The sequence below is a fragment of the Erinaceus europaeus genome, chromosome 9 (genome assembly GCF_950295315.1).
Source record: "Erinaceus europaeus chromosome 9, mEriEur2.1, whole genome shotgun sequence".
NCBI lineage: Eukaryota > Metazoa > Chordata > Mammalia > Eulipotyphla > Erinaceidae > Erinaceus > Erinaceus europaeus.
Window position 1 is genome coordinate 106,726,293 of NC_080170.1, and position 25,222 is coordinate 106,751,514.

A 25,222-nucleotide genomic window follows, 5' to 3' on the forward strand; every position below is an offset into this window, starting at 1 on the left:
CTACTAATAGTTACCCTCTATTTCACAAAATTAAAATATTTTCTGGATAAACTAGTCAACCTTTTCATTTGATTGGTGACAAAAATAAGGACAAAAAATTCACCCAAATTGCCAATAAGACCTGGCTCTATGCTTTCTCTGCTGCTTTAAGGCAAACTGAGAGTCATGCATTTAATGAGATTTGTAAATCTGTGACCAGACTAGGCATTACTCCAGCCAAGGTTAGAGCCTAGGTTCATAGCCCCCACCATCACCACTACCCTACTCCATCAACTGTCAATTCTACTGTATGCTTATACTACCATTAGGTAGATGTCCCACTATAATCAACATTGTAGTACAATGTGAAATTCCAAGGAAAACCTCCATTTGGGATCTAATAATGCTCACTCCCACCACCACCATCCAACACCAACAAGTGTCCCAGTCAATAAATTTAAAATGTCAATAAATGTCAATAAATTTAAACCAATGTATCTATGAAATGACCCTTTGAAATGATAGCATATGACTTGCTTTGTTGCTCTGCAAAAGAAGTATCTCTCATCTCTTAAAAGAGAGTCTCTTCAGTAAAGCTCTAATCAAATTTCCTGAGTAGAACAGAAACGAGGCATAGGAAAATGTCAAATTTTCACATTATGCAAAGTTGATACAACAATTTATTTTTGAGGGCTGGCAAAATAGCTCAAGTGGATAGTGTGATATTTTGCTATGTGTGCAACCTAGGTTCAAGCCTAGCCTCCACTTCACTAGGGGAAGCTTCGGTACTGTGGTCTGTTTCACTCTTTATCTCTCTGTCTCTGTCAAACAAAACAACAACACACACACACATATATGAATGTGTGTATGTATATATATATTCTTCAATTTATAGTGGGATTACAACCTTGTAATTCCCATGGTAAACTGAAAATGTAATTCAGTCAAAATACATTCAATGAATCTAATTTACCAAATATCATAGCTTGGTTAAACCTACTTAAACATATCTTGGTCAAACATCCTCAAGATACTTACATTAGTCCCAGTTAAGATAAAGTGATCTAATTCAAAACCCATTTTATAATACTATGTTGACTATCTTATGTAATTTTTTGAATACTGGAATGAAAGCAGAGGAAATAGGGTATGTTCAGGGTGGTATGGCCGTAGATGAAAGTAAAAAACAATGGTCAAATGGGTACTCATTATTACCACTCATCCCAGAGAGCACACTGGGTCTGAAGAAAATCTGAAGCACTGAGCTAAAATTATTCACTGGATGGTAGTGATGCTATATACACAGGGCCCCAGATTACACTGCAGAATGTTAGTGTTCTCCTGGTGCCTATATGGTGATCCTGTCTTGGCTGACTAGAAGCCGTAGCTCAATGCTGCTGCTCAGCATTAACAGAGTATTGTGCAGAGAGTTCAAGTGAATGTATATAGTGTTCACACCATTGTAAAGTCAAAAAAAATCACAAGCTGAGCCATCATAAACTGGAGACTATTTATATAGAAGGAAGATGACACCAACATCCTCACCACGAATACCAAGACCCAAGCCAACACCCATCTTCTCACCATGGCCATCTGTAGCTACAGCAGCAACTAGGGAGCTTGTTAAAACGCTCAGGCATGGGCTAAGGAAATACCACTAACCATCTTTCCAAATTGTGTATCCCTCAAACAACCACCACTGGTCATTTTAACAAATGAACTGTTGTTAAAAGGTTAGAAACAGTGAGAATATTCAAGGGATGATTAAGAAGTTGATTTACTTTCTCGCTTGTTTGCTTGCTTTCTTATGTTCAGACACAGAGAAGGCAGAGTCAGAGAGAAAGTGAAAGAGACCACATTTGTCAATGCTTTGAGGTGGGGGGCTAGGTTCATAACTCAGCCCAATGTATTAGAGAATAGTATCCTAAAATTTCCATCTTGTCAAAATTTGTAAAATCCAAATACAGTATGACAGGGGGAGCAGAGTGGAACTTAATTTTGACTGATGCTAAGAAGTCAGGTCCTCATCCTCATTTACTCTGCTCCTAAGCGAAGTAGTCAACGACAGAGTTACAGTTCAGATTAATTGTCCAAATCCCATTCTTTTCAATACATTACTCCATCTGTCTGGGAGAAATATTATCTTCCTGACCAGAATAATAATTAAATAAGACCCACCTTCCTGTAGCTATTATTCTTAGTATAATTATCTCTCCTGGCTAAACTACCCACAAAATAAATACAAATTTTTGTAACTGTTTTATGAAAGACTAGTGAGTATACAGATTATAACTATACAAATAATTGAGGCATCAAATATTAACAACCAATACTTTAAAATGCCTGGGGATTTTAATGGTTATTAGTTTTAGTTTAGTTTTTCTTTTTTAATGATCTGTTTAGATACATACAGAACACAGACTGGGAAAGATTTTTAAGAATGAAGGATAATTAGTCACCATTATAGATATGGCAAGGGCAGAACTCTGTTCTGTCTGAGAAAATACAATCAGCCTTCAGAAATTCTCATTCATATTGATCCATTTTTACAGACTCTACAAAGAAAACCATTTTATGACTAAGCACACATTTATAAGCAGATTTTAGAAACTCCTGGTTTACTTTTATTTAAATCTCTAGAATATCCATGTGAAATAAGTACCAGACCTATTCTATGTGGGTTAATAAGTATGTGTCATTTCATTTTAATTATTTAATGCAGCACTGGGGAATGAACCCAAGAGCTTGTTCATGCACTGTATCCTGGACCTGCCTCCCTGACTTAATTATTGTTTCATTCTATCTATTTAGAAAGGAGACGGGGTAAAGGAAGGAAAGACAAAAACAAAGATCCTGAAGCACGACACCACAGTCCATGGAGTTCTCTTTGGTGCTGTCCATGGTGCCTCCATATAGGCCAAGGATAGAACCCAAGGCTCCAGGCACAGCAAGATATGTGCATATACTCTATACACTGAACTATCTTTTACCCTGTGTCATGCTGAAATTTACACAGGAAGCATTAAATTAGATATTACCAATAAATGAAGCATGAGTTTAAAAAAACATGTGCCTACGCATCCATACACACAGCATGTATACAAACACCTTCAATAAAAGCTCAAGACTGAGCACAGAGACATTTCAAAAAGCAAGCAAAACAATTCACTTATGCCCAATATTTCACTCTGATGCAATTTATCAAAATTTGTTCCTGAGTTATTTTTTTTCTAATCCCACAAATTCAAAATTAAATGAAAAGCCTGGCAGCGCAGACCACTAGTTTGGCAAGTATATACATGACAGCTAACCACAGACAAACCGGATTGAAGTAAAGTGGTTTCTGAAAACGCTGAGAGAATATAAGTCCTCAAATAAGAAGAAGTACCACTTTAATATCACAGACCATCTACAACATTATCAGAGACCACAGAGTAACTATGTAACTTATTGGGACAGAAAAAGCGGCAGAGTCCGCAATTTCCATCTGACAGAGACACCGTTAGAAAGGGAAGAAAGTTAACAGGGTGGAAACAGAAATTTTCACTCATCCTGGAAAAAATAGCAGACAGAGATCATATTTTTCAATAAGGAAATATCGGACTCAAGTTATCACAAACTCTAAGAGATAAACAAACACAAAGAATCACAACCTTGCTGAGTTGTAGGCATAACTATGAACTGATGCACCAGAGCAAACCTTCTGTGTGGGCAGTAAAATAATAATAATAATAAAAAGATTTCCAAGCAAAGTTACACCTCAAAAAATTCAGCTCTAAATCTAAATGTTCTCAGAAAATTCAAATCTAAATCTGAATTAAATTCAGAATTCTGAATTAAATTCAGATATAAATGTTCTCAGAAAATTCAGATCTGAATCAACTCAAAATCAGGTGAAGATCATCTAAAGTTAGCATCGACCCAGAGGCAGGGAATCCAGATTCTGTCTTTCCCTTTCCAGAAAGTCGCTAATGTTATCTTCAAAATCCTTAGGGTTGTGCATTCACTTTTCCATTGGTGGATAGACAAAATAAGAGAAAAGATTTCCTTAAACTGAAACTAATTTGTAATTTCTAATGTTCCCTCGTTTGTCAACTTAGACTCACAATTTTTGTTCACAGTACATATGACAGCTACTAATCACATGTACAAAATGTAATAGAGACAGAGAGAAATTAGTAATAGAGACAGAGAGAAATTGAGAGGGGACAGGAGAGAGACAGAGAGACATTTGAAGCACTGCTTTAACATTTATGTACAACTTCCCCTCTGGGAGGTGGGGACCAGGAGTTTGAACCTGGGTCCCTGAGCACTATAACATGTGCATTCAACCAGGTGTGCCACCACCTGGCCACCAAGAAGTATTTTTTAAAAAAGCAAATACACTTTACATTACATGAGTGCTCCATTTCAAATAATTCAGATATACATTAGTTTATGCAGTAACTAAATAATTATTCTGAGTTCAAAATATTATTTATGAGGAAGTAGTCTGAATTTAAAATGGTTCCACTTATTAATGAATATATAGATTTATATATTCATTAATATATAAATCTTTCCTCCTCCTCCTCCTCCTCCCCCCCCCCCTCCTCCTCCTCCTCCTCCTCCTCTTCTTCTTCTTGCATTTGCCCTTCTTCCGTAGCCAGTCAACAACATCAGGTTGAGCCTGATGTAAAGTTTCGAGACCTCCTTTGAATGTGGAGAGGTGGCAGTCATTGACTATGTGGGTCATAGTCTGTCTGTAGCCGCAGGGGCAATTCGGGTCGTCTCTGGCTCCCCAGCGATGGAACATAGTGGCGCACCGGCCATGGCCTGTTCGATAGCGATTGAGGAGGGCCCAATCATAACGTGCTAGGTCAAAGCCGGGTTGACGCTCGCAGGGGTCTGTGATGAGGTGTTTGTTCTTTACCTCAGCTGACTGCCAACTCTGTTTCCAAGAGTCTGGAACAGAGAAGTTCAGTGTAGGCGTAGGGGACCAGATTGGGTGACGAGACGTCAAGCATTGGACAGGGTGGGCGAAGATATCTGCGTATATTGGCAGGTCCAGTTGAGCGTAGACTTGGGAAATGAACTTAGATGATGCCACATCCCGACGAATATCTGGCGGGGAGATGTTGCTAAGAACTGGCAGCCATGGAACCGGGGTGGAACGGATGGTTCCAGAAATTATCCTCATGGAGGAATGTAATTTGGAATCGACCAAGTGGACATGGGGGCTACGGAACCATACTGGGGCACAGTATTCTGCAGTGGAATAGCATAATGCCAGAGATGATGATCGTAGTGTGGAGGCGCTCGTGCCCCATGAGGAGCTGGCCAGTCTTGCAATGATGTGATTCCTCGCGCCCACCTTTGCTGCAGTTTTTATGAGATGTTCGTGAAATGACAGAGTGCGACCGAGAGTAATGCCAAGATAGACTGGCTGGGCTTCATGCCGGATTCTCGTATCGCCAAGCTGCACATTAAGCTCACGCGAGGCTGAGGCATGGTGTAGATGGAAAACAGATGATACCGTTTTTGCAGTGCTAGGGATTAGTCGCCATTTTTTACAGTAATCAGATATCAGAGACATGTCTTTCGTGAGTGTTTCCTCGAGGATGTCGAACTTGGATGCCTGAGTTGCACAGCAGATGTCATTGGCGTAGATGAACTTCCTTGAAGTTTCTGGGAGGTCATTGATGTAAATATTAAATAACGTAGGAGCCATAACAGAGCCCTGGGGGAGGCCACTTGAGACAAGTCTCCATCTGCTAGACTTGTCACCCAGATGCACCCGGAATCTTCTGTTTTGGAGAAGAAACGATATAGTGTTGGCCACCCATGGAGGCAGGCATCTTGAGATCTTGACTAGGAGACCACGGTGCCACACCGTGTAAATCCCCCAATTCGGTGCCACACCGTGTAAATCCCCCAATTAAGTACAAAAGACAAATATCCTAAGTGCTTATATTGAAGGAATATATACTCATAACTGTGGTTTATGCATCAAAAAGTTTGAGACTTTCAATCCATTTTTCCCCTTCTCATATTGATTAAATAGTGATTTGTAAGTCAATAGGAGTATATAGTAACGGCATTCCTGCCACCAAAGGTCTCTGTCCCTACCTCCACCCACACTATAGTGAAGCTGAAAATCTACCCTCACCCTCTACCCAGAGATTTTTTACTTTGGTGCAGTACTCCAAGCTTAGCCAGATATTGCTTTGAGTTTCCCCTTCTGTTATTCTTTCTCAACTCTGTTTATGAGTGAGATCATTTCATTCTTGTCTTTCTCTTTCTGACTTAGCTCACTTAACATAATTCCTTCTAGCTCCATCCAAGATGGGTCAGAGAAGGTGAGTTCAATATTAATAGCTGAGTAGTAGTCGTGTGTGTGTGTGTGTGTGTGTGTGTATCACAACTTTCTCAGCCATTTTCTGTTGTGGGGCACCTAGGTTGCTTCCAGGTTTTGGCTATAAAACAACTTGTGCTGCTATGAACATAGATGTACACAAATCTTTTTGGTTGGGTGCTATGGAGTCCTTAGGATATATACCTAGGAGAGGAATTACTGAGTCATATGGAAGATCCATTTCTAGCCTTGTGAGGGTTCTCCAGACCACCCTCCACAGAAGGTGGACCAATTTACATTCCCACCAGCAGTGTAAGAGGGTTCCTTTGTCCCCATAGCCTTACTAGCATCTGTTGCTACAGCCTTTTTTTTTTTTTTATGTATGACATTCTCATAGGGGTGAGGTGGTATCTTATTGTTGTTTTTATTTGCATTTCTCTGATGATTAGTGACCTAGGGCATTTTTTCATATGTTTGTTGGCCTTTTGGATCTCTTCTATGGTGAATATTCTGTTCATAGCCTCTCCCCATTTTGAATGCGTCATCTGTTTTCTTGTTGCTGAGTTTAGTGAGCCCTTTATATATTTTGGTTATTAGCCTCCTGTCTGATGTATAGCATGTGAAGATCTTCTCTCATTCTGTGAAGGGTCTCTTCATTTGGGTAATGGTTTCTTCTGCTGTGCAGAAGCTTCTCAATTTGATGTAGTCCCATTGATTTGTTTTTGTTTTAGTCTTCCTTGCAATTGGGTTTGTATCATCAAAGATGTCCTTGAGATTTAGATAGGAAAGTGTTCCACCAATATTTTCCTCTTAAGTATTTGACAGTTTCTGCTCTAGCATTCAGGTCATTGATCCATCTGGAGTTGACTTTTGTTTCTGGTGAGATAAAGTGGCTCAGTTTCATTCTTATGCGTGTTTCAACCCAGTTTTTCCAGCACCATTTATTGAAGAGACCCTCCTTCCTCCACTTAACAATCTAGACCCCTTTATCAGAAATTAAGATATCCGTAAGTGTGGGCTTTTATTTCTGGGCTTTCAAGTCTGTTCCACTGGTCTGCTGAATTTTAACAGAGGGCTCAAATTATTAATACATTTCTAATAATGATTTTTTTCTTTGAAATATGAAATCACCTATAATCTTAGACTAGGGAGAATAGAAGAATCTGGTTGTGTCACTTTATAAGAGACAGCTATATGTAAATAACATTAAAGGACATAAATTATGGTGAGGTCTTGTATTATACAGCAAGTCCTAACAATGGGATTTTGAGAGTAAACCAAATTCCCAAATTATTTGGTTATACCAATAACTATCTATGCCTTCTAAAACCCTAAGACAGCAGGAACCATCCCCATTTACTATAAAACCCATATTTATCCCAGTCGACCTCTGGGGTGGGGCTCACCTTCCTGCATGCTTCTCTCAATTCATACCAACCGATATTGCATCTGCTGATCTCAACCTAATCAATGCAACCAATACTACCTGAACATGTTTCACTTTGGATTGTGTCCAGAGACATCAAGTGTGGAACGCCAACCCTCCAGCTTCATTACTCTAACACCAAGTTCCAGGTGCTACCATGACGCCAACCTGACTTCCCTATGTAGATAACCTCATCAATATCTTGGAACCCCACCTCTCCAGAGCCCTGCCCACTAGGAAAAGAGAGAAACAGGCTGTGAGTATGGATTGACCTGCCAACAACCATGTTCAGTAGAGAAGCAGTTACAGAAAGCAGACCTTCCACCTTCTATATCCCATAATGATCCTGGGTCCATGCTCCCAGAGGAATAAAGAATAGGAAAGCTATCAAGGGAGCTGATGGGATATAGAGCTCTGGTGGTGAGAACTGTATGGAACAGTACCACTCTTATCCTATGGTCTTGTCAATATTTCCACTTTATAAAATAAATTTTAAAAAAAGAAAAATATCAAAATGACACTCAAAAAAGATAAAAACACTTACATGGTATTTCCTGTAGCACCAGTAATAAAAATATCCAGTGAATAATTACTGCACATGGTTCCAGTGTGGTATACCCAAGAGTATTTTTGAAAAAGGCGAAAGATTTAAGTGATCTGAAGAGAAACCAGAGTATCCTGAAGTATTTCTGTTTCAGAGTTCTTTGGCTCTAACATTCACTAGCTGAACAATCCTGAACAAACTAATATCACCTTTGCTCACCTTCAGTATGAGTAATAACAAACATTTCAAGTACTCAATCACTGCAGGAAATTTGCATGTGCTAAGGAAGGAAGGAAGGAAGGAAGGAAGGAAGGAAGGAAGGAAGGAAGGAAGGGAGGGAGGGAGGGAGGGGAGGAAGGAAGGAAGGAAATCACTACAATGGAGATTGACAACTACGTAGAAAATAGAATACTGATGATCATAAAATTCAAATGGCAGAAGCAAACAGGTTTTCTTCAAATCAAATTTCCACTAAAAATATTTAGACAGTAAGAATTTATTTCTCTTAGTTGCTTCCATATATCCCTAAAGAAACCCCGACCTTCTAATGTTCCACTATTTGAACGGTACTTTTCCTGGAACTTGTTTAAGCCCTCAAATGGTTTGGCAGCTCTCAAATGGTTTGGTTTCTGTTTGCCTTAGCCTAGAAAGAAAAGTCACCCACCCCTTAAATGTCTGTAAGATAAACCAAATCACGCCCATTAAAACCCAAAAGATCACATCCAAGCCAGTTTAAGTACAAGTTTGCACCGAGTAAAGAAAACCCATGTTGCTTTATTGGCCTCATATGACATAAGAGTTTCCTTAAGTAGTAAGAGACTTCAAATTCTATTTATTTATCTCCAAGTCAGATATTTCCATTTTCAATGTCTTCTGCAAGTGATATTCTAGCTAGTACTCTCTTTACTATTAGGATTAGTAAATTCATCTCAACTTCAAAAGGCAATAGTACTACTCTAAACTCAAAGGAATATTTTATTTTTAGACAGAATAACCTGTCAGAACTCTGTGCCATGTCTACTCATGTAAGAGTCAAATATGGACTGTGGTATTTACTAAAAGTTTACGGGAGGTCAAATGATCAAAATACAAACTGGGAAAGTGAACAACATCAATTGTTCAGAGGGCTTCTTAAAAATCACACTGAAAAAAAAAATGTTTAAATTAACATCGAATTGTAGCATGAAACAAGTTTCAGATATGCATCGTTAAAAATTCATACCTTTATCTGTCACATTAAACTCACCATCAATCAACAAAATTTTAAGTGTGTTCTAAATGCCTTGGTTACTTTTTCTTGCCACTACAACTAGCTTTGGTCTATCACACAGTATACTTAATTTCCACACAATTCTCACATAGAGGAAGTGAAAGAAAATCAGGGACAATCTCTTATCTGTGAACAGATAAACAAGCTGAATTCTTTCTGCTCTAGAGAATTCATTTGCCTCACGTGTTTTTTTAAGAAGTCAAATGCTATTTTGCTGATTTAAAAAATTGGTATCTTTACTTGAAAAGATAAATTTTCTATCTGCAGCACTGAATGTTTTTAGGACAGGCGTAACTTCTAACATGCCTATATGAAGCTGAAAGATGCTAAAGAGTATGCAGTAGGTAGTAAACCATTCTGCATTCAGGAAGGTGGGTCAGCAGGGAGACTGGGTTTTAATTCCTGACACTAAGGTGCCATAACTGTATCCTGGATTCTCTCTCTCCAAATGAAAAAATATTATTTTTAAATGAAAAAAAGAATCAGTCTAAAATAAGTATGGATTAAATATATCCATTCCAAAGCAAAGCTTGAGTTGATTCTTTTGTTCACCTATGATAAGTTTGCAACTGTACATTCATATTGTTGGTCAAAATTTTCAGATTCTTCAGAAGTATATACCTTTTTACAAATAAGAACATTAAGTACAAGTTCAGCTACAGCTCAGCCTTAGAGCACAAGTCTCGCATGCCCAAGTCCCCGCGGGTTACAGGTTTGACCCCAGGCACCACCAGAAGCCAGAAGTGAACAGTGCTCTGGTTTCTCTCATATAAAAATAAATATATTTTTTAAATAACTTTAAGAAAGCCATGCTATATTGGGTCTGCTAGATAAAAGTTTTCCAGAGACTTACCCCCTTTTTTGACAAATGGAAAGAGAAAAATACACACAGCATATAAACCACAGCATCATGTGTTCTGGGTCTTTACACCTAACAAATGGCAAAGAGGTGTGAAACCAAACCTTAGAATTCAAGGTTCAAAAGACCTCCCTTTACAAAGAAGCTAAATCTGCTGAAATTAAATTTCATACTACCAAGTTTACTTTCTATTTGAATTTTTAATGTTACTGAAGTAGACTAAACACTTTAAAATAATTCTAGAAGAGCTCAAGTACTGAAAAAGATGTACAGTTAAATGTATATCATAAAAAGTACTCTATATTTTTGACAAAAAATATATATATAATGGCAAGTAGTAATAACAAAATTAATTAATTTTTTTAAAAAACAGGAGTCCTGGAGGTTAGCAGAAAGTGACTCAGTCTTTATGACTCACTAGAAAAACAAGTAAAAAAAAAAAGTCCAGTGGAGGAACACACACACACACACACACACACACCCGCCCCCCAGGTATTTGGTCACTGAGAGTTACGTCAGAACTGGAAGGGCTCATCACACACTAAGCTCTCCAAGTTTGGTGGCAAATCAGCCTAGGAACTTCGGACACAAGTTTCCAAGAAGACACTTCACTCACCCAACTGTCAGTAATACATTGTAGACATGTGTCTTCCTTAATCCCCATTATAGTCAGAAGCTGAAAATCACAAACTGCAAAAAAGATTTGCAAAGATTTTTTTTAAATAAAAGTATGTTTATTAGTGATTTCATAATGGTTTACAGGATCCTAAGATTACAAGGGTATACTTCCATACTACACCCACCACCACAGTTCTGTGCCCCTCACCAACACACACACACACACACACACACACACACCACACACACACAACCTCCTTACAAACTTTGACAAAAGTTGATTCTGTTTACTCATTATTTCACTTATGAAAGTCCTGCAAACCCTACAGAGGTGGCATTTAGTTATTTTCTGCAAGTGACCAAGTACTGCAGTCTCCACTTGCTAGTCAAATAAAAACTAGGACCCAGACACACACACTGAGCTCTGGGGAAAGATAAGCTTATGCAGACCTCCCTTAGAAGGTATTGCTTAATGATTCTATCTTCAAGTTTTAAACAACCCCGGGCTCCACCAATTCATTTCAGACCCATTCCAACTCAACTCCGTTATCACGTTGACACACTGCCCTTCTTATCTGCTGAACCCCAGTTGAGGGAATAAGATGGGCTGCTGCCTATGACTGCACTGTAAACCACCAAACAGCCCCCCTATGTAAAAATGATGTTTAAAAAATTACATTTTAAAAATCTGAAATATTTACATATAAAGGCATACTTCAATCATGAAAGCTTTTCCTTCTTACCAGAACAAGATTTTGAAGACAGATATAATCTTTTATATATAAATTTGGCTAGATATTTATCTGCTCTGCTTCTAAATAATAGACACAATTGAGCCTGTTTCTCCCCTTTTCAATCTTTCATTTTCTATTAAAAAATAATAGCAGTCCTTTCACTAAAAAAATAAATTTTAGAAGAATGTTGCCAAAGAAAGCATTTTTTCTATAAAATATTATACAGTTAAAAAGTCCAAGATTTGCTAGACATGTGATTTCTACTACAAATACATCTTTGCAACATAAAGGCAGTCACAGATAACACGGAGAAGAACAAGGTTATATTCCAGTAAATCCTTCCTTATAAACACTAACATCTGGGGCTGGGTAGTGGTGCACCTGGTTGGACACACGTTATAATGTTCAAGGACCCAAGTTCGAGCTCCTGATTCCCACCTGCAGGGAGAGCAGATTTTATTTACTGGAAAGTAAAAGAAGTATCACTCATTCTTGAGCATGCAGAGAAAGGAGTTGTCAGGCACAGCAAAAACTTAACCTGCATTAGGGTGGCCACAGAATTCTGTCAGTATATTCTACACGTCCCTTGTGTAAACTGTATAAAATCTGAGTACAAAACTTAGGAATTCTGGCAGCTATCTACAAAGGATTTAGCTGATAAATATGGCAAGGAATCTGATTACAGTAAAGCATCATCAATCATCCCAACATGTCCTCAAAGATAAAGATTTTTTTTAAAGGGGGCGGCTGGATCATGGCTCACCTGGTTGAGAGCACAAGGACCCAGGTTCAAGCCCTCACTCCCCACAGCTGCAAGAGGAAAGCTTTGCCGGTGCCAAAGCAGGGCGGTAGGTGTCTCTCTGTCTCTCTTCCACTTTTATCTCCCCCTCCCCTCTCAATTTCTTTCTGTCTCTATCCAATAAATAAAGATAATAAAAAATTAAAAGATATAATTTTTTTTTAAAAATTGACCTCTGTAGACTTGAATACATATCTATAGGTTTGAATCTCAAAACTCAATAAAAAGAAAGCATTCTGATTAAAAATGGGAGGGGAGGGACAAAAAATTTAGAACAGATACATTGACAAATGATAGAAGAATGGTAAATAAGCACTCAAGGCTCAAATATCATTGATCAGAGTACTGCAAATTAAAGTCATATGAGAAAACATTGCATGACTAAGGAAATAGCTTTAAAAAAGGAAAAACAATATAAAATATGGACAAAGATGCAAAAACAATGGAAGCTCCCCTACTTGCTATCAAAAATACAGAGCTAAAGAGAGACAACAAAACGGTGATGCAAAAGACTCTCATGTCTGAGGCTTTGAGGTCCCAGGTTCAATCCCCCACACCTCCACAAGCCAGAGCTGAACAGCGCTCTGGTCTTTCTCTCTGTATCTTTCTCTCATTAAAGTAAAATCAATAATTATTGTTTGAAAAGGAATAAATGATACAGTAGTCATTCTGATGCACAGCTTGGCAGGTCCATATAAAAGTATACACTGTATGCTAATGGCCCAGAGAGTTTACTGTAGGTGCTTAATGAAGTAAAAATGTAATGCACGCGCGCGCACACACACACAAATATTTACAGGGAATTTCAAAAGATACTTACTATACAATCCCTTTTTGTATAAACTGGTCAGACATTTTGGTAAAGATTAAACAATATGGGAAGAAAAGAAGAGGTTGTTAGTGACAGGGAAGAAAAGCTGAGAAGCTGGGATGGGTTCATGCGATTGTTCTCTACTGATGGTTGCAGAGGCTTCAGGACTTCTACTTCTGTGAACTCAGAATTGGACCCTAAGAAAAAATGAATGCTTCCTGAATGTACATTGATTCTCAGCGACCTCAATGACTAAAGAGAAAGCAATCATTGGTAAGTAAGCATGATTGCTATATGCTGTTTCTGGTTTAGCAGAATGTTTTCACTGGTTCATGTCAGTGCATTGTTAGTAGCTACCATAACATATATTGATGAAAAATGTGTACTTTTAATAAACTGATGCAAAAAAAAAAAAAAAACACAACTTCTGTTTGTCACCATTCAAAAGTAATGTGTAGGAAGTTTTTCACACTAGTTTGCAAACTCAAGAAAAGGTAATGAATGATCTAGGTAATTCCCCAAAGTCCTTCTGAAGATAAAAACCAATTATCCCTTGTAGGTCTTATCCAAAATCAAGCATATTCTAATCTTCCAACCAGGAAGGATAGGAAACCTAAAATGGGTCATTTTTAAATTCACGTTTAAGATTTCTTCCAGCTTCCAAACTGCATGATGTCACTCACTTTGCACTTCAAAGGAAAAAAAAAACTACTATTCAATTGAAAATCAAAATCACAAAACATTTGATGACTGGTTTTATTAAAACTTCCAGAGAAGGAGGTCTGCTGCATGCAGGGTTTCACCACTGTTGGGTCACTTTTCACTTAGGCCAATGGATAGATAGATGGCTGGATGGCTGGATGGATGAATGGGAGGGAACTTATAGCACCTTCCACCTGTGCCTTATTACCTCTCATGTGAAGCCAGGACTTGGGCCTGCATCACAAGCATAGCAAGGCACCAGTAGCCTACACCATGCTATTCAGCCTAGCCCCCAAAACTTTATTTCTAATAATGATCCATTCCCATCCACCCACCCATTCCAAAGTTTTTTTTTTAAATTACCAAGGAAATGTGCAACAGTAGCACACAGACCATAAGCAAAAGATAACAGGTTTGTCCTGTAGCACCACCAGTAGTTAGAGCTTGGGTGAGTTCAGGCCAAAGTCAGAAAGAAGAGCCTGGCACTTTATAATCTTTCTGTTATATACTGGTATTTATGCTAAGTTACTTCTACTTACAAGATACACCTTGGGAAAAGAAAGATAATTTTTCAAAATGCTAAAATGGTACTGTGCTTTAAAGACAAGAAACTTGAACCAACAGAGAGCATCTAAAAGTAAGTCACTCACATATTAAATCATCCACACATTAGAATTTACTAAATATTGTTCAGCTATGTGAGACACAGGAAGCCAGAAAAAAAAAAGGAAAGAAAGGTGACTAAGACCCAAATCTCCCATCTCCAGAAACTCAATCACAGTCTAACTAAAAAGGCAACAACAAAATTACTACAGAAACAGGAAAGAAAAAGAAAGCATGTTTGCTCACTGGCCAGATGCTATACCTGTCACAGACACTGCTATGACATTAGACACATGTGATATGCTTTAACTGGAAAAAGCTGGCTAACTTATTTCATCAGATTCAATATGTTGGAGCTCCAGTGGTGCAGTTAGTGTGAGGTACTTACAGATACAACGTTTCCCCTTAAAACTGTGGATGGATGTAGTTAATCTCATCTCATTACAATGCCACTGGGTCATCTAAAATGAATCAGTGCTTTCCACGTATGTTTCTGAAAATGTATCACATTTTACCATTCATTAAAGAAAATTTGCATTCAAAATTCATTTCAAGAAAATAAGTCATTACTAAGTGCTCAGATTTCAGGTGTTATGTATGCACAACCACACACAGTTAACCAACTTGGGAGATGATGGAACTTTCAAACTGAAGAACAGATAATAAATTGCCTTACTGTTTATTTAGGGAAAGAAAAAGGTCACTGTGTGGTGGCGCAGGTACAAGCCCTTGACCCCTACTTTTTTTTTGGGGGGGGGTAACTTTCCAGAGCAATGGAACAGTACTAAAGGTGTTTCTTTCTCCCTCCCTCTCTCCAACCCCCCTCCCATCCCCAATCTGTTTCTATTAAAACACATGTGGGGGGTGGGGGAGAGAGAGAGAGAGAGAGAGAGACATGGATTCTCCCTCCTCTGAGCACCCAGTCTTAAACACTAGCCCTGTGGGGTGGGGGTGGGAGAGCAGGTTGAGTATTGGAGAAGGAAGACGTGGAAAACGTGAGAAATGGCTAAAAGTAGAAAAATGTAAATGCCTACAGAATTGCAAAGGGCTTGATAACGTTTAAAAGAATGTAGAAATGGTTTTGATAAACCGGCTCTCTCATCAAAGCTTTATGAGGATGTGAAAGCCACGCTGCAGGAAAGAAGATTATAGTAATTAGCGGAGCAATCTAATTAAGTAGTGACACTGGCAAGTGACTAAAGAGGGCAGAAAAGGAAAAGTGGGGCTTCTGGGTTGTTGTTTCAAAAAGAAAACTCAGCAGAGAAACCGAAACTGACCCCAGAAAACCTAGGTTTGTCAGCTAATTAAGACTGTAATTTTTTAGCAAAATATATTCCTAGCTCTGAGGTCAGAGCTAAACTTTCAGAATTGCTGAGAACTTACTTTTCTTTTACCTATCATTTGCTAATTGCACCATGCATCTGAGTTACACAGATACTGATTAAAAAAAAAAAAAAAAAAAACCTGGTTACATAGAACTATAAATATCTCATAAAAAAATAAATAAAACACCATTCCTAAACACTGGCAATAATATTCCCACCACACAAAGTAGGCAGATGTTTCAAATGTGCTTTAAAATTAGAAAAAGGTGTGTGCTAACATTCAGACTTAATTCTTTTCACTTCCAAATGATCTTAAATGTCTTCTTTTGTTACCTATTTTAAGAAAAGATTTCCCAATATATCTGTGAGTGCTTTAAAACTAAGCTAACAGACTGTAGGTTTTAATCTAGAGAGTTTTCAAATATTCCCCTTTCCCTAATGTCAGCTGCAACCCATGACCCCTACTGAAATGTTCACAACAAAGGTCATGGCCTTCCCCAACCCCTCCTAACAAAGGCAGTGGGACAGCACAGACATCCACTTTGTTATTCTTCTTAATCTCTGTTGGAATCTACCCTAAAAACCCAATCTGCAATTATAATATTAACCTACTGATGATTTAGATTGAAAAAAAAAAAAAGAAGTGGAAGAGAAATATTTTATAAAATGTGTTTTAAAATCTGTGCTATTTTAAATACTAAGTAAATGTTTAGTAAACTTTCTTTTCAAACTAAGTTGGAGTTCCAATATTAAAAACTATCTCAGTGGTTGCACATGTTTTACCAAGTCATGAGTACCAACTTTATTCTCTTTAATTAGGGTTCAAATATGTTGTTATGGAGTATCTGGGCCATAATTAGGAATTATATTAGAGAAAGATATGCTTTATTAGACTTGAATACTGCCTAGATCAAAAAACTATATCAACATTAGGATGTTCCTAGTATGTCATTTACTCTGACAATTTTAGAACCAGAAAAGTTCATTACAAACACAATGATCTCAAAATTTTCTAACCATCTTCAAAATCAATTTTTTCAGGGCAGAGGAGATGGCATAGAGGTTGTTTATACATCTGCCCTTCATGCCTGAGGCCTCAGAGGTCCCAGGTTCAAGTCCCTGTACCACCATATGCCAGAGATGAACAGTACTATGGTCTCTCTAATATACATAAGTATCTCTCTCTCTCTCAAGTCAATCAATATTTAATTCTAACTTAATGAAAATGTCACACTAAATTTTCTTACCACTTTATCATGTAATTTCACACCTCCTCAAAACAATAAAACTGGACCTCCTCAAAACAATAAAACTGGACAAAACAATAAAACAATATAAACTGGACTGCCATGCACCATATTGTGCAAAATGAAAGCATTGCATTTCAGAGTTCAGAAACAGAAAAACCCTGCATTTTTTTAGGTGGAATGTGTTGACTGATTCTCCCGAGAAAAAGAATACACTAATAAACGAATCATGTCATACTCAGAAACCAAAAGATATATGGACACAAAACATGCACAAAGATAAATTTCACATCTATTCCAGGATACTGCCAATGCACTGAGTAAAATCCCAGAACTATGTGATTAATACTTAATGTAGTAAGGTTGTACTTGAATTCCAATTGCCAATCAACTCATTACACTCCCAAAGAAGCACTGCACAAGGATCACTTTCTCTAGAGACAGCTCAATCTCTCCTTCTCTCTATCTCTCTCCCTCCCTCCCTCCCTCAAGGCTAAGGACTACCAGACAATCTCAAAGATTAGAACTTCCATGTCAGAATCTTCACTAGAGTCAGCCTGGGAAATGAAAGATTAAAACTGTTGTAGTTAAGAACTCAAGCCTAAACTTTAGTTCACCTTAAGAACAACAGGACTAGCCCAGCACCATTATTCAACATAAGCCACTGAGTGTCTTCTAGGGTCTGGAACTCAGAAATCAGAGTTTGTAGATACTATAGGAAACAGTTAAAGTTTCTTAGGATGTAAGGATATGGCTGGGCATCCACATTTGAATCAAATCAAGTAAGTGATGAAACATGTAGTTCTATCAATAAAGCAAAAAAAAAAAAAAAAATCTTATTTTCAAGTCCACATTCTCAAGACACCTCAGACCACAATGATCAGTTGAAACAACTGACATCCACAACAAAAAGTCTTTGCAAACACTGGCAATACTCTAGGGATTTCCATGCTTCTTAAGGCCCAACAGTAGTGGCCAAAGATAACTAAAGGCAGTGGTGATCTAGCATCAAGATCCCCATAAAAACACCAGGCCTTGGCGCAACCAAAGTATATCAGGGCAGGAAGGTTAAGGGCTACTGCTGTTAAAAAACCAAGTCAGTAACTTTTATTTCCCTGGACACTAGTATAGTGAGCCACTGAAAAGCAAGGTCAACAGACAGCCCTCTTAGTAGCCCTCTCCCACTGCTTTATTATTATGATTACTATTATTTTGTGCTTATAACAGCTTCCCAGTCTCTCCACTCGTCCTAGGTAGTGCCAGGAACCAAACTTTTAAACCTTATGGAGGTGAGAACATCAGTCAGCTAGAAAGCTGGGCTAGGGAAAAAAAGAGAGAGTGAGTAAGAGAGGAGGGAAGAGTCAAGTTTCAAAACAAAGACTTCACAAGGAACTAAATGTCAACCCGCCCCATTTCCTAGCCTTCAAGCTAGAGAGGCTGGGCCTTGATTTTTAAGAAATTTCTCTTTCTCGCTCTTTCTCTCTCTCTCTCTCTCTCTCTCTCTCTCTCTCTCTCTGTCACACACACACACACACACACACACTCACACCCCTACCTTATTCCACAGTAAAAGCAAAAACAAAACAAAACAAACAAACCAAAAAACCCTGAGGTTTAGAACCTAAGTGATTTGCCCAAGGTCCCACAATACAGTCTACTAACTCAACACCCGCCCGCACCCTTGTGGAAGCCAGGCCAGCAGCACCCAGTGTGCTCAGTGCAGAGCCCGGCGGCCCGACATGAAGACACGCCTTCCCGGAGGGAGAGCCAGGCCGCCGAGAGGGGAAGGAGCCCCTTACCTTCCTTGACTCCCGGCAGCTTGGACTGGTCGATGCTGACTTCAGCCATGTTGGGCCAGGGTCCGAGCTGCCCCCTCGCCGCCCGCTTCTCGACCGCCGCCGCCGCCCGGGAGCCCCCACCCCCGGCCCCGCGCGTAACCGCAGCGCCCGGCGCCAAGTCCCGCCGCGAAGGTCCCCCGAGGCGGCCGGCCCCGCGCGCGCCACAAAGGCGACGGGAGATGCGGCCCCGCGGCCCCCGCCCCCAGCAGCAGCCACCTGCTCCGCTGCCCTCCTCCCCCCCGGCCCTGCCCGCTGCCAAAGCCCCGGAGCCCGGAAATACGACCCGGGCCGTCCAGTACGGCGGGAGAAAGGAGTCAGAAAGGCGAGAGGACGGGCCTGGGTGGGGAGGAGGGTGGAGAGGGGCAGGTCCGGAACCGCAATCGCTCGGGGCTGGCGAGCACAGATGGGCTCCCGCCCCTGCAGCCGCCTCCGGGTTGTCTCCTCTGTGCTGAGCGACGTGCCAGAAGCCGAGACCCGCGCTGCCCCCGCCCCCCGGCCCGGCGTCCGGCCTCCACTCTCCTCCCCAGGGGTCGCGTCTTTGGGTGGGGAGAGGGGGTGGCGGGAAGGTGCTTTTTGTTGTTGCTGCTGTCACCGGTGTTATCAGCATTCTGTGTCCCGCTTCTGGAGGTTTGAGATTTGCACAGGATGCTTACATGAACCTGGCTCTATCCAGAACACTGTGTCGAGCATGAAACTAACAAACAAAAAAATTCAATGGCAGAAAGCGGGGAGCAGTTAATAAAAATCTGGCTCAGTTTAGAGGAGCCGTATTCACATAGAGTGGGGGAGGGGAGCAGAGTCAGACACTTAGATAATGTACATGAATGTCTACTGAATGTAATGTTAGGGGTGTAGGGGGAGGTGGTAAAAAATGTGTCAGACATGTCTTCCTTATGGCATGTCACACATCAGACTATAACTGTGAAAATGATCTCTCTGCAAAATATCTCCATAGATAAAGTAGACTTGTCAGCATCTGGGGGGAAAAATTCTTAACCCCTTTGGGAAACCTAGCTCAGGGCTTCTTTCCCAAGTCTGTGTAATCATAGACCCTCACCACCACCATCATTCTTCCTTTCTCTCCCACCCACACACCATGTCTGACAAAGACCCAAGCATAATACTTGGCTGGGATTATGATATAATGAGAGAGATAAGCATTCTACTTCCTGTGGGCAAGGTTTACACTCACTACTAGACAATGAAAACAAACTGGAGATGGAAGCAGAGATAAGAGAAGGATGAAGACTGAACCAGTGTTATCTGTCACTTCAAACAGATCCAGTATGAAAAGTCACTGGGTGGTGGGGTTTGGGGAGGAGTCTTTAGACTAGCAAAAAATTAGGAGAATTGTAGGCCTCAGTGCAGCAAACTGAGCCACTGGCTAAATTCAGCCCACTGGATTTAAATAGCTGATATATATAATACATTTTAAAATGGGAGCATCAATGCAATGGAACATTTCCAATTTTACTTCTTAGGTCAAAGTCTAAATATTTAAAATTGGATCATTTCCAGTTTACACTAGAAAGAATAGTAAGTTAAGTGTGTAGGTATGAAAGAGGTAATATTAGAGAGGTAGCTTTGGGGGGAATTCCAGGTTCCTTGCCTGCTAATGACATTTTTTTAACTTCTTGTGATCACAGGAAAAATTTTTAATGATAGTTTTTTTCTCTGTATCCCACCCCAAATTTATTGTCTCCACATCTCTGTCCTGCTCAGTCAGGGAGGATGACATACAGACATCACCAAGATCTCCTTATCAGTATGTTTTCCATTGAGTTCTCTGTGAATGGGAAGCATTAGCAAATCATCAAAATATAGAGTGAAAGAATATCAGAGTATGTATGTATTACACTCACCTTGCCAGTCAATGCTGAACAAAAAAAAAAAAAAAACAGTCTCCAGTCATGCTAGACCAATCTTTTCTTCATATAACTGCAGTGTCTATAAAGACCTCTTTCCCATAGGACTAGCTCCCAAGGGTCTCTAAAAACACCATTGTTTCCAATGTCCCTTCAGGTCAGGAGTGGTAGTGATTTCCCACTATTGCTACTTCTTTAACTATACTCATTATAGTCCTCATTATAGTCTTTTCATTTTGACTGTGACTTCTGTTTCCTGCCTAGGCTCTGGCTAATAATGGTAAGAAATTCTAAAGGATCACTGTTTTCTTTAAAAATATCCACAGTTCTGCCCTAGAGAAAAATGAAAACACACATACAGAGATATGCCTGTTGTTTAGGTGATTCACTATCTTCAGAAGGAAAAACTAATAAATAAAGATAAGTAGGCAGGAGCCCCTTCCAGTTGTTGGAACATTTGTGCTGGAAATTTCCCCAAATAGCCAGACTTTCCTTTTCTAATCCTGCTTCTGCATCCGCCCCAGAATGAGCAAACAATTAAAGCTCAGTGTAACCAGATCAGAAGCCTTCCAGCAGATGACTAAAAGTAGCAGGAGAAATAGTCACTTCTGAGAATTATAGGAAATGAATGTGAGGAAAATTTCTGTAGTTACCAATAGTTTGTCTTTTAGTTTGTCACCTCAGGACATTGTTATTTTAGAAACCCTTTAATGTAGTGACTATTCATTTCTTACCTAATACCTCACTTTAGTTGTAGCATTTTTATTTTATTCCCTCTTCTAGAACACTTTTCCTATAAATATGACTAGCTTTTGTGAAACTTATACACTCAGAATCTATCACCTATTCCATCTCATTATGAAAATTATATACACATTTCTACGAAACTTCTCATTCCTTTCAGATGACAAACCTCTTTCTCACTATCACTGCATAACTCAGAGATTTTACTATCTACATAGAGAACCCTTCTTAGAATATATTATTTCTTAACTTCCATATTTCCAGTAACTTACTTTTGTTTTCCTTTTCTCTCTTTTATTTGATAAGACAGAGAGAAATTAAAAAGAAGCAGGGAGGGTGGGGATAGATAGCATGATGATTAAGCAAAGAGACTCCTGCATGAGGCTCCGAAGTCCCAGGTTCAACCCTCCTGCACCACCATAAGTAAGAGAGAGAGAGAGACCTACAACACTACTTCACCACTTATGAAGCCACTGCAGGTGATAATGTATGCACTCACTTAAGTGTGCCACCTCCCCTGCCCTCCAGTGACTTTCTTCATTATGTCAGTCAGATATTCTCAGTCTGCCACAGAATTCATAATTACTAACAGCTGTAACAGTCCATCAATCTTATGTACCCCATTCTACACCCACTATTTCTACCTCTCCAAGTAATTCTTAACTATTACCCCAAATCCAACAATGCTTTAACTACAGCAGTACCTATAACCTAATTACTCTAACACCTTAGTTGTAGTCCTTATTTGACTCTACAGTCTCACTTTTCTTTTCCTAGTTTAGTTTATAATGCATTTTTATAATTACTCCACTGTAGATGTCTTCAATTTCTTTGTTTCTATCTGATTCCATATTTGTTTTGCAATATTACAGGTATGATTAATCTACTATATTTTCTGTATATTATTCAAACCAATTCATTTTCTATTCCTATGAACACTAATCGTATACTTTATTCTCTCATATCTACAAGGTGCCCACTCTTTCTCATTCTTGGTTTCAGATTACCAAGAAAGTAACTGCATTCACAAGAGGACTTTCATATCTCACCCATTCAAAATCTGTCAACCTGCCTATTTCCTTTTACACTGTGCATCTTATTCATGAGTGATATTCAAAACATTTAACCCTGCAACGATCCCAGTTCAAGCACCCAACTCCCCACCTGCTTCACCTGAAGCAGATCTGCAGGTGAGTCTATCTTTCTCTCCCCCTTTCTATCCAACCCCTCCTCTCTCAATTTATCTCTATCCTAGCCAATAATAATAATAATAATAATAATAAGCCTCCAAGAGTAGTAAATTCATAGTGCTGGCACCAAGCCCCAGCAATAACCTTGGAGGCAAAAAAAAAAAAAAGAAAAGAAAAGCAAACAAAAAACATTAGTACTGCAGAAATCCAAACAGGGCTCCAGAGATGGTTGTGAAGTTTCCTCCTGTTTCAGGTGTTGTCTTTTGATTTCAGCATGGTGGAGAGGTTCAGAGAAAGAAAGGGCGAAGAGACATGGTTATTATGAATAATGCAGCTATGAAAATGGAGTGCATATGTCTCTTCCTATGAGTGTTTTCATGTCTTCTGGATAAATGGTCAAGAGTAGTGTTTTGAATCATAATCATTTCCAATTTTTGTTGTTTGAGGATTCTCCATGCAGTATGTCATAATGGTGCCACCAGTTTGTATATCCACCAGCAGTGTAAGAGTGCCCCTTTCTTCACCTGAAATTATAAACTACATAGAATATATTTCAGAACCTTAATATCAAAGATGTACTTAAAGATTACCAAGATTAAATAAATGAGACTACATCAAATTAAAAAACTTCTACACATCAAAAATATCAACAAAGATTAAAAATAAACCCAGCAACTGCAAAGAGATACTTATACATCACATATGACAAGTAGTCCTTGTCAAGCATCTATAAAGTCCTCATTCAGATCAACAAAAGGAAAAGGAAAAGGAAAAATCTAATAAAATGTAGGCAAATAGGGAGTCAGGCAGTGGCACACCTGGTTAAGCACACATAGTATGAAGCAAGCATAGTTGCAGCCCTGGAATCCCCATCTGCAGGAGTCGCTTAACAAGCTGTGAAACAGGCCTTCAGGTGTCTCTCTTTCTCTCTCCCTTTCTATTTTTCCTTCCTCTCTCAATTTCTTTCTGTCCTATGCAAATATTGAAAAAACAGCCTCGAGGAGCAGTGGATCTGTAGTGCAGGCACCTAACCCCAGTGGTAACCCTGGAGGCAAAAAAAAAAAAAAGGTGGGCAAATACATGAATAAATAATTTCTAAGGAAGAGTTATGTGGACCACAGATTTATGAGGAAATGATCCACCTCACTTATTAGAGAAATGCAAATAAAAACCACACTGAGATTTCACCTCACACCTGTGAGAATGCTTTACATCAACAAACTAGAAATAATAAGTATTGGCAAGGATGTGGAGAAAGACTTTAGTATTATATAGAATTTAAAATACTGAGAGAAGCAATTGCATTTAAAAAAAAAAACAAATCTTGTTTTTGCCAAGAAGAAGTTTAAGTTTTATGCTATGTCCTGAAGTGGAATTTTTGTTTCTTGACTGACAATTAATTTAGAAAATGAAAATACATTTTAATATGTAAAAAAAAAAAGAATAGAAAAGTAACACTATGGACATTACTGTCATTTGAGAATTCTCCCATCCCTGTCAAAGTTCACAAAAAGGATGATAATGAAGAAAGTGAATTTGTGTAGAGTGGAACAATCTTATCTTGAGATTGGAAAGCACAGGATAACAACAGTTTGCTCTCTCTCTCTCTCTCTCTCTCTCTCTCTCTCTCTTTCTTCCCTCCCACTTTTCCTTCTGTCATGTCCTTTATTTCCATATATATGAGGTAAAGGGAGACAGAGTGAGAGAAAGTGACAAAGAACCAGAGTCTTGTGCGGCTCTGAAGATTGAACCTGGGTAGTCTTAGACCTCAGCCATGCAAATTTAGATCACTACTTCTTCATTATATCCTGGCTCATGATAGTGATAGTTTTTTTTTCTTTTTATTTTAATTTAATAATGATTGATAAGAGCCTAGGATAAAAAGGATACAATTTCACATAATTCTCAGAGTTCCATATCCTATCTCCTCTAATGGAAGCTTTCCTGTTCTTTATCTCTCTGGGAGAATGGACCCAGAACTATTATGAGGTGCAGAAGGTGGAAGATCTGGCTTCTGTAATTGCTTCTCTGCTGGACATCTGGACATGGGCATTGGTAGCTCAATCCATACTCCAATATGGAATTGAGGAGTCCTATAAGCTAGGAAAGGTTTCACCAGAGTACTGGAGCTGAAAGACTGACATTCCATGCCAGGTGAAACTTGTCAAGGTGGTACTGGTTGCATTGATTTGTTTAAAGACAACAATGAGATACCAGTTCACCACTATGAGAATGTCATATACCAAAAATGATAACAGCAACAAATGCTGGAGAAGTTGTGGGGACAAAGGAACCCTCCTCTACTACTGATGACAATGCAAATTGGTTCAACCC

General features: G+C 39.1%; 2 protein-coding genes across 6 annotated transcripts in view; both read right to left on the minus strand.

The window, feature by feature from the left end:
• The window catches only part of CCDC50 (coiled-coil domain containing 50), a 103,685-nt gene extending 84,087 nt beyond the window's left edge, over positions 1-19,598 (minus strand). For all 5 annotated transcript variants that reach the window (XM_060198506.1, XM_060198503.1, XM_016185696.2 and 2 more), the window contains exon 1: positions 19,051-19,598. In XM_060198506.1, coding sequence (XP_060054489.1) covers positions 19,051-19,099 — 49 coding nt within the window. In that variant the 5' untranslated portion in view covers positions 19,100-19,598. The remainder of the gene's footprint in view (positions 1-19,050) is intronic.
• Positions 1-25,222, minus strand: part of OSTN (osteocrin) — a 388,295-nt gene that overhangs the window by 264,226 nt on the left and 98,847 nt on the right. The window lies entirely within an intron of this gene.